Source organism: Panicum virgatum, chromosome 8K (genome assembly GCF_016808335.1).
Source record: "Panicum virgatum strain AP13 chromosome 8K, P.virgatum_v5, whole genome shotgun sequence".
Lineage (NCBI taxonomy): Eukaryota > Viridiplantae > Streptophyta > Magnoliopsida > Poales > Poaceae > Panicum > Panicum virgatum.
Window position 1 is genome coordinate 30,656,558 of NC_053143.1, and position 16,285 is coordinate 30,672,842.

The 16,285-nt window shown below is 46.6% G+C and overlaps 1 protein-coding gene across 1 annotated transcript; it reads right to left on the reverse strand.

The window, feature by feature from the left end:
* Positions 1 to 12,971: 12,971 nt before the first annotated feature.
* LOC120644397 (neurofilament heavy polypeptide-like) lies at positions 12,972 to 14,280 on the reverse strand. The gene is made up of 2 exons (XM_039921020.1): positions 14,092 to 14,280; positions 12,972 to 13,970 (listed from the first exon to the last, which is right to left on the reverse strand). Exons 1-2 carry the CDS (start codon positions 14,118 to 14,120, stop codon positions 13,076 to 13,078), a joined length of 924 nt encoding a protein of 307 aa, XP_039776954.1. The 5' UTR covers positions 14,121 to 14,280; the 3' UTR covers positions 12,972 to 13,075.
* Between the last annotated feature and the right edge of the window lie 2,005 nt (positions 14,281 to 16,285).

Consider the following 16,285-nt stretch of genomic DNA (forward strand, 5'->3'; position numbering starts at 1 on the left):
ATACATATAACATCTAAACAACATTCGATTTATACGTATAACTATTTCCTCCTAACTTGTTACATAATAATTTAGCACAATTTTTATGACGGATATAAATTATACATATAGCATTTGTTATAACTTGGATAAGAATTTTATTAGACAATTTATGTATATAGATTATGCACATAAAGGATCCACATGAATACGAATATTAAATGTTAAAAAACTAATTGATAAAAAAGTGAAAAACAAAAGAAAAAAATCGAGTACGTACCTGTGCTGTCGTGGTGGGTAGGTGCGACGTGCGGCACGTGGACCGCTCGTCCATCGCGTGCGCAGAATTTCTATTGCGATTGACACAGGCGCCGTCTGGTTTGCTCGGTCCTGCTTCTCGTTGCTGCTGAGTCAAGAACAGAAACGAGAAAGGGAAAAACTAAAACTTCCAAAGCAAATTACTCCCTCAGCTCTTGATGGATTCTAATGAAATTTGAACTACAAAGAAATTTGTAAAAAGAATGAGTATCCATGACAAATCGAGGGAAAAACCGAACGTCCCTTCTAATAACACCATTAGGTCAAAACTCAAAATCCGAACTGATTTGCATGAGATTTGAGGGGGACTGAAACAACATTGCTCGCAAAGATCCTAGCAACAAAACCCATCAGAAAATCCGGTTCAAATCGCGGCTAAATGCGAAGAACGAAAATTAACCCGAAATTCATCAGATAATAGCAAAAAGAAAAAACGCTCGGGATGAAACTAAAAAACAAATATGATCTTTCAATTATTCCATCAGATCCGATTACAAGCCACTCTTAAGAACATACAAAGCTAAGATGGAAAAAATATCAAATCAAAGATCAGCTCATCTCTCTCTCTCTCACCCTAGCAAAACTCCCACAGATGCAAATGAGAGGACCTCGACTAGGTATGTCTAGAGGTGCCTTCCCTCAACCAACTGATTCTCTCTCTCTATATATATACAGAGACCCTGGCCAATAACTAAACCACTAAGCATACAACTTAAATACCCTTAGGGATAAAACATTCCAATTTTTTACTGGACCATCGAACGGACACGCCGTCTTCACATCTTGGCTTCGCCTCAACGTAAGCTTCGTGATGGCGCCACGTGCCCTCCGCAACCGTCATCCGGCCGCACCGGACAAGCCCCCGATTTTGAGGCCCAAACCGGCGAATTTGCCACCTCCAATGTCGACACATATCAGACCTCCTGCCAAGTGTCACAACGTCTTTAAAATCTTTTGCGCTCCTACAAAATGGGCAGTCGACTTGAACTCGCCATCGCCTACCTCCTTGATCTGGGCCACGCCATCTTGAGCAGCAGCTTGGGCCGCCTGGCTCCGTGTGGCAACCTGGACGTACTGCTGAGCTAGGCTTTGGGCCGCGTACTGCTTTGGCCTGCTGGCCGCAAGCCCCGCGAGAGCTAGCACTGGTGCTGGTGCCCTTGGGCACCGCCGCCAAGCGTTGCTGCGCTGCCCTGCGCGCAGGCAGCTGCCGCCGGCCGCAGCGTCTGCCGGGGCTGCCTGCCCCGTGCTTGTGTGCCAGCGTCGCGCTGAAGGCGCTTGCTGCTAAGATGCGCTTTCCGCTCGAACTCCCCCTGCGCACAAACAAAGAAAAACTATGGAAGAACACAACAGCTCCAAACTTCAAACCAAGATTTCTTCCTCTACACAAAACGATTCAAGTTGAAACTTAACCACATGTTGAAGTCCTAATGGATTGATAGATTTTGGAGTGAATGCGAAAAAGCTCAAGGACACACCTCGAATTCGAAGATAACCCGAGAGACCTCCACGAAGAATGGTTTTGGGAAAACTTCAAAATCCGAGCTGATTTGCGTGGAACAAAAGATGCTCACAAGTGTCATAGTAACAAATTTCTTAAGAAATCCCACACAATTCGTGGCCAAATGCGGTGAATAAAAAATAATTCGAAAATCACCAAAAAAAATAGCAAAAAAAATTGCACGGGATGAAACAAAAGGACACAACTTGATCTTTGGATTAATTGTCGAGGTCCGATTACAATTCACTTTTAGCCCAATCAATGCATTGGATGGCAGAACACTCAAACAATAGCCACTCCTCTCTCCCTCTCTCTCTGACTCAAAAAAATCTGACGCACATACAAACAAATGAGAGGACCTCCACTAAAAAAGCTACAAGAGGTAGCTGTCCACAACAGCCCTCCACATATATAGACACAGGCCAAAAGACCAAAACACCTTTAGTGTTGGTGAAGGTACTGTTGTCAGTCGAAACCCACCGGCGAGCAGCGACGGGCAACACGAAGAGCAGTGAGGTCGCCGGGGCGCTGGCAGGCACTGCTCCCTCGGTCAACGGCCCGCAATCTGGCACACACCTTTGTTTCGAGGGTCGCGGGGCGTGCCACCTGGCCTATACCTGATCAGGAAGGTGCGAAACGTGTTTCAGTGATTTACCTGCATGCACAGACATATGTAAACGTAAAATCCGAGCCGTGGTCGGCTCCCCGGGACGACTCTTGCATCGGCTTTTAAAGAGCCGATCGAGTCCCGGTGTCAGATTGGATCTGTTTGCATCCGAATATTGATAAATAAAGCAAATAACTGTAAAGCTGCTTCAATTAAATCTAACTAATCTAATCCACAACGGTAAAAGCATCACTGCTAGATCGGAACATCCTACACGTGATTGGGCCTAATGAACGTAACAGATAACTAAACCATAACCAAGAACAGAGGCCTAAGAACTAGCAAGAGCCGATTCCCGGAACAATCCCTATCAAGGCTAAGACAGAGTATCTAATACGCCACCGGATCATCCAACCCGTTTGCAAGGCCTAACCTAGCAGATATTACGCCAACTCTTATGTACAAGAGCAAACCGTAACAGATTGGATCTATTAGATATAAGAGAAGCAGGGTGTTGTCTCCGTGCAACTAATTCTATGTGACAAGAACTAGCATAAGATTGAAATGTGACTGCACAGAGACAACATGATATTCGTAGATGATAAGCAATGAAAGCACGATAAATCTACTACAAACCATGCAACGATCATCAGGATAACTAGCATTACTCGCCATAAAAAACGCTTCAGTACAATTAATACCAAGGTAAAAGCAAGAATAATAATGCCCTGATCGCAAGACGCGATCAGGACAGCATGGCACTTACTTGGATGAAACCCTAAGATTAGGGGTGGCGATGCGCCGAGATTGTTGTGGTGGAGACACCCGCCGTGTGTAAACGAATGCCGTCATCTTTATTCAATAGCATATGGGTACATATTTATAGTCCGGAGACTTCTTGCCGTGCAAGGCAACTTCAAACACTTCCTAAAATAATGGATTACAAATTGATAAGGATTTCTAAGACTAAATAATATGATCTGGACTCTTTCCTCCACCGGCCCAGATCTTCATGAAGCTTCCAAATATTAGCCGAAACATGCCGTATAGTTGTGGCAGATTCTGGTCGTCCTATTATTTCGGAAATTCCCGTCGACTCCAGGCGAATCTGGACGTGATTCCAGTTGTATTGGAAAGCTTATCTCCTTAGCTTTCCATCCATATATAGACCGCCCCAAACGGAGTCCGTATGTGGCTTGGGCGTCCATTTTCGTCCGGCCTCTTCCTGCAGTCTGAACCAGCCTCGCGAATAAACTGGGCTTCAACATGGATTAGGCCTGTAACTCCATCTCGGCTTGAGCCTTGAGTGCACAGTTATTATCATATTTGGCCAAACTTATGATATAAGCCTGGCTAAATGGACTCCTTTACCGTGGGCTTCTTCTGACATTTGGCCTACCAATCCTGGTGAAATTCTGGCGATAACACATGCCCCCCAAGTTTGACCAAATATGACAGAATCTTCTAAGCGCCAGCCGTAAACCAAATAAGAACATCATCTCCTCAAATTGTCTTCTTATGCCACTGATGGTCTTGCCCCCCGAGCCGATTGATCGGCTATTAGCCAACTGACTTTGTGGCCGATTGCTTGAACCGGCCTCACACCTTTCTCGACCAATCTCAATGTTGTTGCAGACCGGTCCTAGTTTTCACATTCCATGGATGGCACTGACTTATGTGATCATCCTCGTGCTTCATCAGCTCAGCATCAACACACACGGTCTCTCCTACAAAACAATCACTTGCCGAACCGACGCTACAAAGATCATTGTGAATCAGCTAAAAGCTGATGAATCATATTCGGTTAGCCAAACAGTCCACATAAACCAAACCATCATCATTGATAAAAATTTCTTCCCCCCACAAAAATATGCTATGTCATGCAAATAGTGAGTGTGAGCTTCCAGGTATGTCTTAAAGCATTTACAAGTGCTAGCATGTATATACAGTGAGGGTATAGCATAAAGACACCGCATAGAAAAGCTCAAAAGAATATATCTATATTAGAACATGAGCAAGCAATTTTTAGGATTTTTCAAAATAAAAAGCATCACCACTTAGCCCAACCAACTAGTACATTAAAGCATAACAAGCAAAAACCAGCAAGTACCTACACCAGTGAGCTCTTTCCGATACAAGGATCTTTTAACAAGCTTGATTATTCATGCCCTCAGGTCTTGCAAGTTAAAACACATTGCATTTGAAACTCAAACAAGCCTTTTGTTCTGTGCCAGGGGTTATTTGCTTATCAGGCCACTTCTTACCAACCAATGCTAAGCCTAGGTCCATTGAACCATCAGAAGCTTAAAGCAAGGTTTTGGTCATTCACAGCCTAGTCCAAGTTCATGCTAAAGTGCAATAGCAAGCAGTCTCGAACTAGATCAGTGAGACAAAACAAACCCACCTGGATCTTTTCATTATAGCACAACATGGACATCATTCATATTTTAATGTAATTTAGCGCAAGATTATCATATAAGCATTGAGACTCGAGCTGCATAAATGATTCCAAGAAAAGGATATAGCTACCAGGCGTGTACAAGATAGTAAAAGCAAAGTCAGCCTACACATACTAGTAGCCAAGTAAAGCGGTGACCATATTTAAGATTTTCAAAAGAATAAAAGCCATGCTCGGTATCAGATATTCAACATATTCAAATGAGCCTAACCACACATGGTCACCAGCATCCACACCTCAAAATGTATACACGAAACACAAGTAGAAGCTACTAAGCATACAAGGAAGCTAGTGCAAGTGATAAACGCATATACTGTATGATGATGCAATGGTGGGTTTGAATATTACCAATCAAATTGGCTGTTGACGAGTCGATGGTTAAAATCCCGCCTGGTCCGTACTTGCCATAATGCATTCTCATCATAACTATTGGCCATTGGAAAGCCGAACATCTGTAGCCTGCAGTAGACAAATGAAATATATATATAATGGAAACGATACATGCGTACCGAAGGAGCACGATGGCTGAATCGACCGGCTAAGGTGTGAAACTCCAACACCAGAGCTGAAGTAGCTGATGACGACGGTACCGTAAAAGCACCAATGGCCGTTGTATATTGTAAATCGGCTCTTCCTGCCCCCCGGCAGAATATTTTTTTTAGATGAGCCGATTTTCCTATTGATTTGCAGAGATGTATGCCGTCACAGATTCATAAAATATTCCGGCCAGGTGCTAATCATATTTGGTTAACGAGGACTCTTCACGTGATGTAACCACATATATACATGCAAGTCCTATCAGCTTATTGCCTTCACGAATGAATTTCCAACTAGCAAGCTTCCGAGTTCAACGACAACTACTGTCATCTGTCGGCTTTCAAATCAACACAAACAGCCGATTGCTTCGTAATCGAGATCCTTCATTTTCTTGAGCCGATAAAAATATCACAGAGCCGATGAACTATTGTCACAGATCCTTTATCGGCTATTTATCATTACCTCCTCCATTGGCTACCTAACGTGCAATGATAGAAAAACAGGCAACGGATGCGAGGACGAGATAGACTTGGGGCTGCTTGCCAATTATACCAGATGAGCTAATGAGAGTAATTGACTTCCCAAGAGCCGATCAACACCTCCTGGTCTGCTTTGTAGCATGGAATTGCTTAACAACAGGGTGCTATCGTGGCGGTGGACCTTGGTGCCGGCGCCGGCGAGAAGGTGATTGGCGACTTAGTGGACTGCTTCGTCGCTCCAGGCACCAAAGAGACGACCAACGACGGCGGCTTACGGCACCATGGTGATGTTCGTGCCTTCCGGCACGGCCCATGAATGTTACCATAGATCCTCGTCAGTTGCTCTGACCCGTGTAGTGAAACGATGGGAGAAACAAGCGACCAATATGGAAGAGCTTTGTCGGCTGATCGATGGCCCATAGAATCTTCATTAATAATCCAGGAGTAGCTAAGAGCCGATAAGTACATACCGGTTGTATAAGAGCCAATGGCTGTAGAGTTTATTTGGCCATACACTCATCTCAATCGTGGATGGAATTCCTTCGGCCCAATATAACATGTCCATCCATCGTTCCCTTGATTGCGACCAACACAGCATGGACTGATAAAAGTAATATCCATATAGCATTTCGGAACTGAATTTTCTTGTCTTGCGTGAGAGCCAACGTATTTGCTCGGCAACGGCAACTAAGATTTGAACCACCTCCTGCCGAATCATACGCCTTGGGGTGGTTATCAGTTTCATCCTTGCAGTCATCCGATAAAACTGAGGCAGTGATGATTGCTAATGATGCATCTTCTACTAAGCCGATTGCCTGCGTCGGCTTTGGCCATGTTGATTGGTACCACTATGGAGCCGATAGATGTATCGATCATCTTATAATAATTATTGGCATATTGTTCCCAAATATTTGGACCACAGTAAATCCTCTGCAGAGATTGCATCAGCTAATACCCCCTCGCCGCAAATCATGGGGTCAGTGAATAACATCATATGCCTCTTGTTGCCGATCAAACCTCTACAGCTGAAAACAGGGAAACCGATGAACTAGTCCAACCACTTCATCGGCTATTCTTGTCATCGGCAACAGAAACTCAAACAGCTGGCTTGTCATATTTTCTGTAGTAGTTGGTACACCAACAACCGAAGCACATGTTTGCCAATCTGATCAAACAAATGAATCTGCATGTAATTCCTTGGTAATTGATGCACTACAGAACACCAGGTCTATCATTCTTGAATGCATCGTCCAATACTCAGTCATTGCATAGCCAACAGCACATATTAATTTGAGTCCCTGACGTCTGTCGATCGGCCGTCTGTTAGTTGCACAAGTTATTGGCATGGAACGGATTTGTTGCATTGCTAGCTTCTACTGTAGCTTTAGTGATCCTATCGGCTCATAGAGGACCGAGATATCTAATTGATTCTTGTAGAGCCGACGGATCCTTCAATTAGCTTGGAGAGCCGGCCGATAGATAATTAATGTGGCTCCCCAGCTGATTACTTGACACCAGAGATCTTCACAGCCACATCATCAGAGGACACATCACACCGCACGTATGCATATGTCATGCCGAATACTGGTCTTGGTGATCTGATAAATAATTTTTCATGCAATGAATCTTCTCTGCCATCATTACGTGTCAGCCCCTTTCATAATTAACTTGGCATCAAATTCATCTGAATACCATGTAGCCGATAAACACATTTAATCGGCTTTCAGTGTCAATATTGCAATTTCTTTCGTGTCCCACCGTCAGCTACCATTGGTCTTCTAATCAAGCTGACTGTTGTCCCACTGAGAAACCAATAATTGCGATAGGCACCGGTCTTTTTGAACACCGATGCAAGCAGTCGATACTCGACACATAACTAGCAGCCGATGCTGGAGACTTTATTTGGTAGCAGCCGGTGCCATCAGATTCATCAGTTTGACAGCCTAGGTGTGAAACCATCAGCTAATACCTTATTGATCCAACGGCTATTGAACACCATTATGCAGTCTGCTGGATGCACATGTATTAAAATAATGTGGAAAGCTGCTGCTTTCCCTTGTTGATGCACACATATCACCAATACTAGTACCATCGGCTCATACTTTACATATTAACCGAATATTCTTAGCCAACTATTATCCATGGAATCAACTGGATCGGCTTATGTTCCTTTGAACAATAGAATCGGCCGATGCACTGGTACCAATAGTTGCTGCCCCTTTGCTGATAGTTGAGCAACTTGCTGGACTAAAATAATGCTATAAGGTTGCGCCATCGGCACATATATTTCCCAAGTGTGAAATGCTCCATCGGCTAGTACTATTAGCTACTGACTTCTTTTGCTGATGATTGAACATTAGTACGTGCAACCTGCTTGGTGCACATATATTAAAATAATGCGGCAAACTCACTAATGTACTTGATTAACCTGGCCAACCTGAATCTTGAATTTGAAACCCGTAAATGAACTTGAAGCATATGCCCGATGTTGCACCGGCCACCATATCATCTCCATCGGCTAACATGCCGATGATAGCTTATTATTTCTGAACTTGAGTACCGATGCCCCCCGAGCCTATAATTGATTACCCAGAAGCAACGAGCATGGATATTAGTCGCCATTGACTTGCCTCAATCTCCACTGTAGCAGGCACTACCAACTCAATATTTTGATCTCCTCACTCTCAACCGATGAGTATCCACACTCTGCTTCAGTCATGTTTTCCCGAGTACTATCAATTTGGAGATTGCTCATTGACTTGCATAGCCTGATTGGTCAACACAGAACTCTATCGGCCTGCTGTCCGCTTTCCGGCCGATTGACTCCAGACTTCATCAAGACTTCTTTATCAGACGTGTGGGCTTGAACACAATGGCGGAAAAGCAATATTCAATTTAATCTGGTCCCACTGGGCGTGCCAAAATGTGTTGTCAGTCGAAACCCACCGGCGAGCAGCGACGGGCAACACGAACAGCCGGGAGGTCGCCGGGGCGCTGGCAGGCACTGCTCCCTCGGTCAACGGCCCGCAATCTGGCACACGCCTTTGTTTCGAGGGTCGCGGGGCGTGCCACCTGGCCTATACCTGATCAGGAAGGTGCGAAACGTGTTTCAGTGATTTACCTGCATGCACAGACATATGTAAACGTAAAATCCGAGCCGTGGTCGGCTCCCCGGAACGACTCTTGCATCGGCTTTTAAAGAGCCGATCGAGTCCCGGTGTCAGATTGGATCTGTTTGCATCCGAATATTGATAAATAAAGCAAATAACTGTAAAACTGCTTCAATTAAATCTAACTAATCTAATCCACAATGGTAAAAGCTTCACTGCTAGATCGGAACATCCTACACGTGATTGGGCCTAATGAACGTAACAGATAACTAAACCATAACCAAGAACAGAGGCCTAAGAACTAGCAAGAGCCGATTCCCGGAACAATCCCTATCAAGGCTAAGACAGAGTATCTAATACGCCACCGGATCATCCAACCCGTTTGCAAGGCCTAACCTAGCAGATATTATGCCAACTCTTATGTACAAGAGCAAACCGTAACAGATTGGATCTATTAGATATAAGAGAAGCAGGGTGTTGTCTCCGTGCAACTAATTCTATGTGACAAGAACTAGCATATGATTGAAACGTGACTGCACAGAGACAACATGATATTCGTAGATGATAAGCAATGAAAGCACGATGAATCTTCTAAAAACCATGCTACGAACATCAAGATAACTAGCATTACTCGCCATCAAAAACGCTTCAGTACGAGTAATACCAAGGTAAAAGCAAGAACAATACTGCCCTGATCGCAAGACGCGATCAGGGCAGCATGGCGCTTACTTGGATGAAACCCTAAGATTAGGGGTGGCGATGCGCCGAGATTGTTGTGGTGGAGACACCAGCCGTGTGTAAATGAATGCTGTCATCTTTATTCAATAGCATATGGGTACATATTTATAGTCCGGAGACTTCTTGCCGTGCAAGGCAACTTCAAACACTTCCTAAAATAATGGATTACAAATTGATAAGGATTTCTAAGACTAAATAATATGATCTGGACTCTTTCCTCCACCGGCCCAGATCTTCATGAAGCTTCCAAATATTAGCCGAAACATGCCGTATAGTTGTGGCAGATCCTGGTCGTCCTATTATTTCGGCAATTCCTGTCGACTCCAAGTGAATCTGGACGTGATTCCAGTTGTATTGGAAAGCTTATCTCCTTAGCTTTCCATCCATATATAGAACGCCCCAAACGGAGTCCGTATGTGGCTTGGGCGTCCATTTTCGTCCGGCCTCTTCCCGCAGTCCGAACTAGCCTCGCGAATAAACTGGGCTTCAACATGGATTAGGCCTGTAACTCCATCTCGGCTTGAGCCTTGAGTGCACAGTTATTATCATATTTGGCCAAACTTATGATATAAGCCTGGCTAAATGGACTCCTTTACCGTGGGCTTCTTCTGACATTTGGCCTACCAATCCTGGTCAAATTCTGGCGATAACAGGTACCCCTCAAAGGGGAGAGGCACCACAGCTGCCTCTACTTAAGGATGGCAACGGGTCGGGTTCGGTTCGGGTGGAGTGTCTGGGCACCCAAAACCGAAACCCGAACCCGACCCGAACTCTGTTTCGGGTACAAAATCTTACCCAAAACCGAAACCCGCGGATATCCGAAACCCGACGGATAATCCAAAACCCGATTTTTTTTTTTACAAACCAGCAATAGCATTTCCAAGTTTCCAGCAGATAATAAACAGTCAAAAATGGATAGCAGAGTTGAGATTATTACAACATTCAAACATTCCAGCAACAAAAATGTCCAGCAACAAAAAAATGGACAGCTACATTCAAACATTCCAGCAAAACGCCAGGACAACAGAGTCGAGATTATTACAAACCGTTTAGATTGGGATGCAGCAGCAGCAGCTTGAGATCCACTTGAAGCACCAGGATTTGACATCACTCACATCCTGTCAAATGCAAAAAGGAAAAACCATACATGGGTTTGGGGGATGATGCATGAAATTCGAGATCCAGGAAAGGGCTATGCCGCCATACCTCCTAGCCTGCTTGATTCGCGGTCGTGGGGTGAGGGCAGAGCGCAAACAGGACTGCAGGAGGGGCCGAGGTCGTGGTTCGCTATTGGATCTGTGCAGCGCGGCCACCGTCCGTCGGGCGGGTGAGCCCCTGCGGCCTGCGGGGGGAGGGGCGCGTCGAGCCTCGAGCGACCGGCCGAGGACCCACCGAGCGTCGGCCGGGGAACCGCCGAGGAGCCGTCGAGGCAATGCGCCGAGCTCGATGCGCCGATGCGGCCGTGCGCCCGTGTGTCGGCGGCTGGGCGGACTCGTGGCGGGTGGCAGCCTGGTCTGACGAGGCGGAGAGGGTGGGGGTCGGGGACGGGGGGTGCGGCCGTGGCGCCGTGCGTGCGCCGCCGCCGCTGTGGGCTGCGGCTGCGGGGTCGGGACGGGGGTGGCCGGGTGGGATGGTGGGTGCCTGGGTGGGTGGACTGGTTGTTATATATCTAGGGTTTTTCAAGGGCTTCTATTGGGCTGCATGTTTTCGGGCCCCGATGGAGCTCTGCGGGTACGGTCTGGAATCCGCCTCAAATCCTAAATGTTTCGGGTACCCGAAACCGCAAATCCGTGGATAAAAACCAAAACCCGAATCCGAAACTCGTAAATCCGAAAACTGCGGATATCCGCCCCGAACCCATCTGCTGCCATCCTTACCTCTGCTAGTAAATCTTACTTCCCGAAAGGCAATTAGCCTTCAGTCAAGCTCATTTATTACTCTCTGGTCAAGTGTGCTTTCAACTACAGTTGTACGGGCTATTTATAGGCTGAGCCGGACGGTAGACCTTCCGGAATTTACCTGCCCTATCATGGACAACATCTATATTCTAGGTATATTCCATGAATGTTAGGTGATTTCCTCTACGCTCCTGCTTTATTTAGAACATCAGCGCCTTACACTGACCCTTCATCTGTACCCGTGGGCCAAGCGGCCACCCTTCGGTGGGCCCTAAGTGACGCGAGAGCCCTCTACGGAGAGCTAGGAACGGACTCACGAGCGGCGTCAGCTCACGAGCAACACCTGCGGTTCCGGCGAGCGGCATCAGACAGGTCTCGAGGGTCCAGACGAGGGGATTGCAGACACTGGCGACGAAAAATGAGGTAGCAGACACACAACGAGCGCAGTTACACAACCTCCCGCGATATGCGCGCGCGGGATGGGATCGGCTAGGCGCTGGCGCGCGTGGTGCGGGGTGTGACGGTTGCTGGTTGGCTGGGGGGTACTCAATAATATTAAGTTCCCTGGATAGTCGATAGCGGAGTCCTATATGTATAATTTTTTTTTCTATATGTACTTGTAGTTACTCTCACATGTGTCTCTTATGATGTAGAATGTATCTAACCCAACGAGAAGAGTATGTATGTAGAGTATGTAATCATACTAGAACATATACGATGGCATATATGTTGAGTATGTGACCATACATGGACTTACTTATTTTTATATACTAGTACTAAGTTATACTTCTAATAAAATATTAAAAAACTAGTGGAGATGTACATGCCACTTGCACGTATTTACTTTTTCCTTCCATCAAGTAATGATGTCATTTATTTTTCTTACCAAAATAATAGACATCTCTTTTTCCTTCCATCAAGTAATGATGTCATTTATTTTTCTTCCAAAAATAATACACATCTTTCTTTTCCTTTCGTAAAACAATGATGTCAACTATTATTCTTTCAAAACAAATAATGATGCGAATTACGGGTGAATGAATGTGCAAAAGAAAGTAGAGTATGTGCCAAAGAAAAATAATATACGGGTACAAGAGGTGGGTAGATGAATGCTTGGTGTAAAAAGAATTGGAATTTTGGTGGAAACATTTTTCTTCTATAAAAAAATATGTCACCACCCCTATTCGTGAAACCTTTTGACCTGACATGTAGGATCTCCATGAGGGTACGGTGAGTCTAATCTTTGTAAGAAAGGTTTTTAATTATTTTAACTTTTATAGTATAGATATAGATATAGATAGATGTTGTTTTTAAATTTTTCCATATATATTTCTTCAAGTATATGAAAATACTCAAAGTGATAAATTAGTTTTTAGATATATGCACAATGGTATACTGATAACGAAAGAGTAGCTATATATATATATAGATAGAGATGCATGCTCATGGTTGGTTAGTGCTTGGAGGAGAGCCTACAGACGAAGAGGCCGAGGGAGAAAGCTGCGACGGCCACAGCGATCACCTCCTTGTTCTTGTTCACCGTGTCCACCGGGCCCTCGGCCCACTCGGAGCCGGCCAGACCTTGCAGCTCCTCTGCCACGCGCTCCTTAAAGCCACGGCGGGCCGCCGCCGCCGTCTTCTGGCACTCCTTCGCTTCCTCTGGCGCGGCCGTAGCCTCGGTGGCCATCTCTTTCTCGATGCGCCGCCCCTTAACCGTGTGTTGCTCGGCGCGCCTCTTCGCCGTCTCCTCGGCCAGCAGCCTCTCCCGATGAACAGACTTCTTCCTCTCGGCGTCGGCCGGCTCCTTGTCGTCGTCGCTTGCTGGTGCAGCGGAATCGGCTTCGGGAGTGGCCCCTTTCGGACTCGCAGGTGGCCGATCGGCGTTTTGCTCGCCGGCGTCGTCCTCCTCCGGTTGCTGCTTCTTGTCAGTTGCTGCTTCTTGTTCAGCGGAGTCGGCTTCGGGACCTACCGGCTGTTCCTCTGAAACTTCGGTGGCCTTGGTGCCCTCTGCCAGCTCTACCTCTGATACTTCGGTGGCCTTTATGGTGCCCTCTATAACTGCCTGTTCTTCCTCTGATACTACTTCGGTGGCCTTTATGGTGCCCTCTATATCTTCCTTATGTAATATGATGGCCGGCGGGGGGCGCTTGGGCACGGCAATGGCGAGCACGCCCTTCTCCTTGTTGAAGATGGCGGTGACGCTGCCTTCCCGAAGGTCGCAGATATCGGACAGCAGGAAGCGGAAGCGGAAGCGGACGACGCGCTTGTCGCCGTCGACGCGCACGCGCTGGCCGCTCACGGTGAGGCTCCTCTCGCGGCCCTTGGCTTGCACCTTCAGCTCTTCCTTCCTGAAGCATTTGTTCATACAGATTACAGGGTCATGGCGTGGCAAAGCATCGCGTCGCATGGATCGATCGGTGTGCAATGCATGATGAATGGATGATCAATCAATCTAGCTCGGTTAGGTACCTGAGAGGTCGAGGATGCTGAGGATACATATTTTTTCTCTCTCCTGCCAGTTGTACCAGTATTCGAATTTAGTTTCTTGCGTGCCGCTCGCCATGGATTCAGTTTTGTTTGATTCAATTGTAATAAGAAACAAAAGGATTTGATGGTGGGATGCTGTCTATGTGTTCTCTGGATGGACCGATGGATGGATGGATGGATGGTGAGAGGTACTGAGATGAGAGAGATGGCAATATATATAGCATCAACTAGCTAGTGTCATATTGTATATAGGAGTATTATTATATTGTTCCAAACTTGGCTTGGCAGCTTGACTGAAAACTTGGCGTGGGTGCATGTGCTTAGGAGAGGATCAGAGAGAGGCGATCGAGCTGACATGGGAGGCCAGGAATCGATGAATCTCCCAACATCAACTGATCTGACGCCAACAATTTAGTATAACTTAAACCGACGGGGAGGGAAAAGGAGATGCTGATGTGTGCTGCAGTGCTGCCTCTGCCAGAACAAGTAGCTCATTCCAAGCAAAGCACCCAGGCGCTTCAGTTGTTCCTACCTGCTGGGACTAGTTGATGATGAACAACCGGAGCTCGTCAGCTAGAGGAAGAAGATGATGTTTCATTTTAGGCCGCTAGTTGGCAATCTAGTTGAAATTGCCCATGTAATTTTTGGCCCAGCTTAGATCCGCAGAACTGAATGAAGTCCATGACCTTCTTTGCCTGTCGAGCGCCTGCCCCTCGCACGAGCCATGGCCTAGGCGAGGGCAACGGCCGGCATACCGAGTTCTGCCCCAACTAAAAAACTGGCGAGCTACGACACTGCTTGTAAGCCCACCAAGCACCTAGCGGCTCTCCCTGTTCGAACCTGAAACTCCAGGCTGATACATCTCAGCCAAGCATCAACCTCTCTATCATCGAGTCATCCATCTCAATGGCGCTAACCGGCCTAGGCACACATCAGCGGGTCACTCGCATGATGCTGGCGAGGCATATAATTCGACAGTGTTGCTGACGCTCACTAATGATCAATTCTAAACGTTAATTTGATCAGAAAATCATGAGAGTTTACATTTCTTACGTGCATTATTTATCAAATAAACCTCTAATCACACTTTACCGTTAGAAAATTGCAAGATGTATTTTCGAGCTAATATGCAGGTTACAAGCACACTTTGGTCCAAGATAAAATAACAAATAAAATCAGAGCGCAGATTCAAACTCAAATGGACCAAGTAAAGCCCAATGTCCAAGGCAAACCGACTTTGGACAGGCCGTACCTCGGTGCTCAGACATGGCAAGGCCCAGACAAGCCTAGCCATGGCAGTTGGGGGCGGTGAGCGCCACTGACAAGCCGACCGACCAGCCCGGTCAGCTGACCGGCCCATGGGCCCCACCGCCTTAATCCAGCTATGTGGCAGCGTGTCATTGGCTCCCAATGTCGGTTCTGCGAGGAATGGCTGCGTCTCACATGTGGCTCCATGCTATAAATATGAAGGGAGGGTGTTGACGCCTTTTATGGGCCAACACACGATCGCGCTAGGTCGCGCGACGCGAGGAGGAGCTCCTTGCAGCACCTCCTGTGTGGATCGGTCAGACCGGTCAGGGGGACCGGTCAGACCGGTCGCCGTGCAGAACGGCGACGATCCTACGAACGCTAGCCCGGGAGGGACCCCGTCGGGGCAAGCGCGTGTAGGGTTGCCCTAGGCTCGGCAGGCCAGCTAGGGCATCCTCAAATGCCATGGAGACGAGAGAAGAACAGCATGTCGAGGTTGGAAAAGTAGGGTAAAAGTAAAGAAATAAAAGATTTTTTTTGATAGATTCGATTGGGTTCTTCCTTCAATCGGCCGTGACCCTTTATATTTATAGGGTGGGGAAGACTTACCCCGCAAGAAATCCTATTTACAGATCTAAATCTATTAAGAACTCTAATTGTACTCGGACTCCTTCTAGACCGGTCAGACCGGTCGGACCTACCGGTCAGACCGGTTGGTCATGCCAGACCGTCTACAAACGCCTAGACCGGTCAGACCGCCTGGACACACCGGTCAGACCGGTCTATTCAGGTTACTGCCAATTTTGGTCGTCAACATATGCCCCCCTGTTCTTTGGCAAAGCTTGCGTGACAAAGAACACTTCTCTGGACCAAAATTGTCTAAGGGCGCCGATTAACAATACGTCGGCCATACATTATATTTAAACAT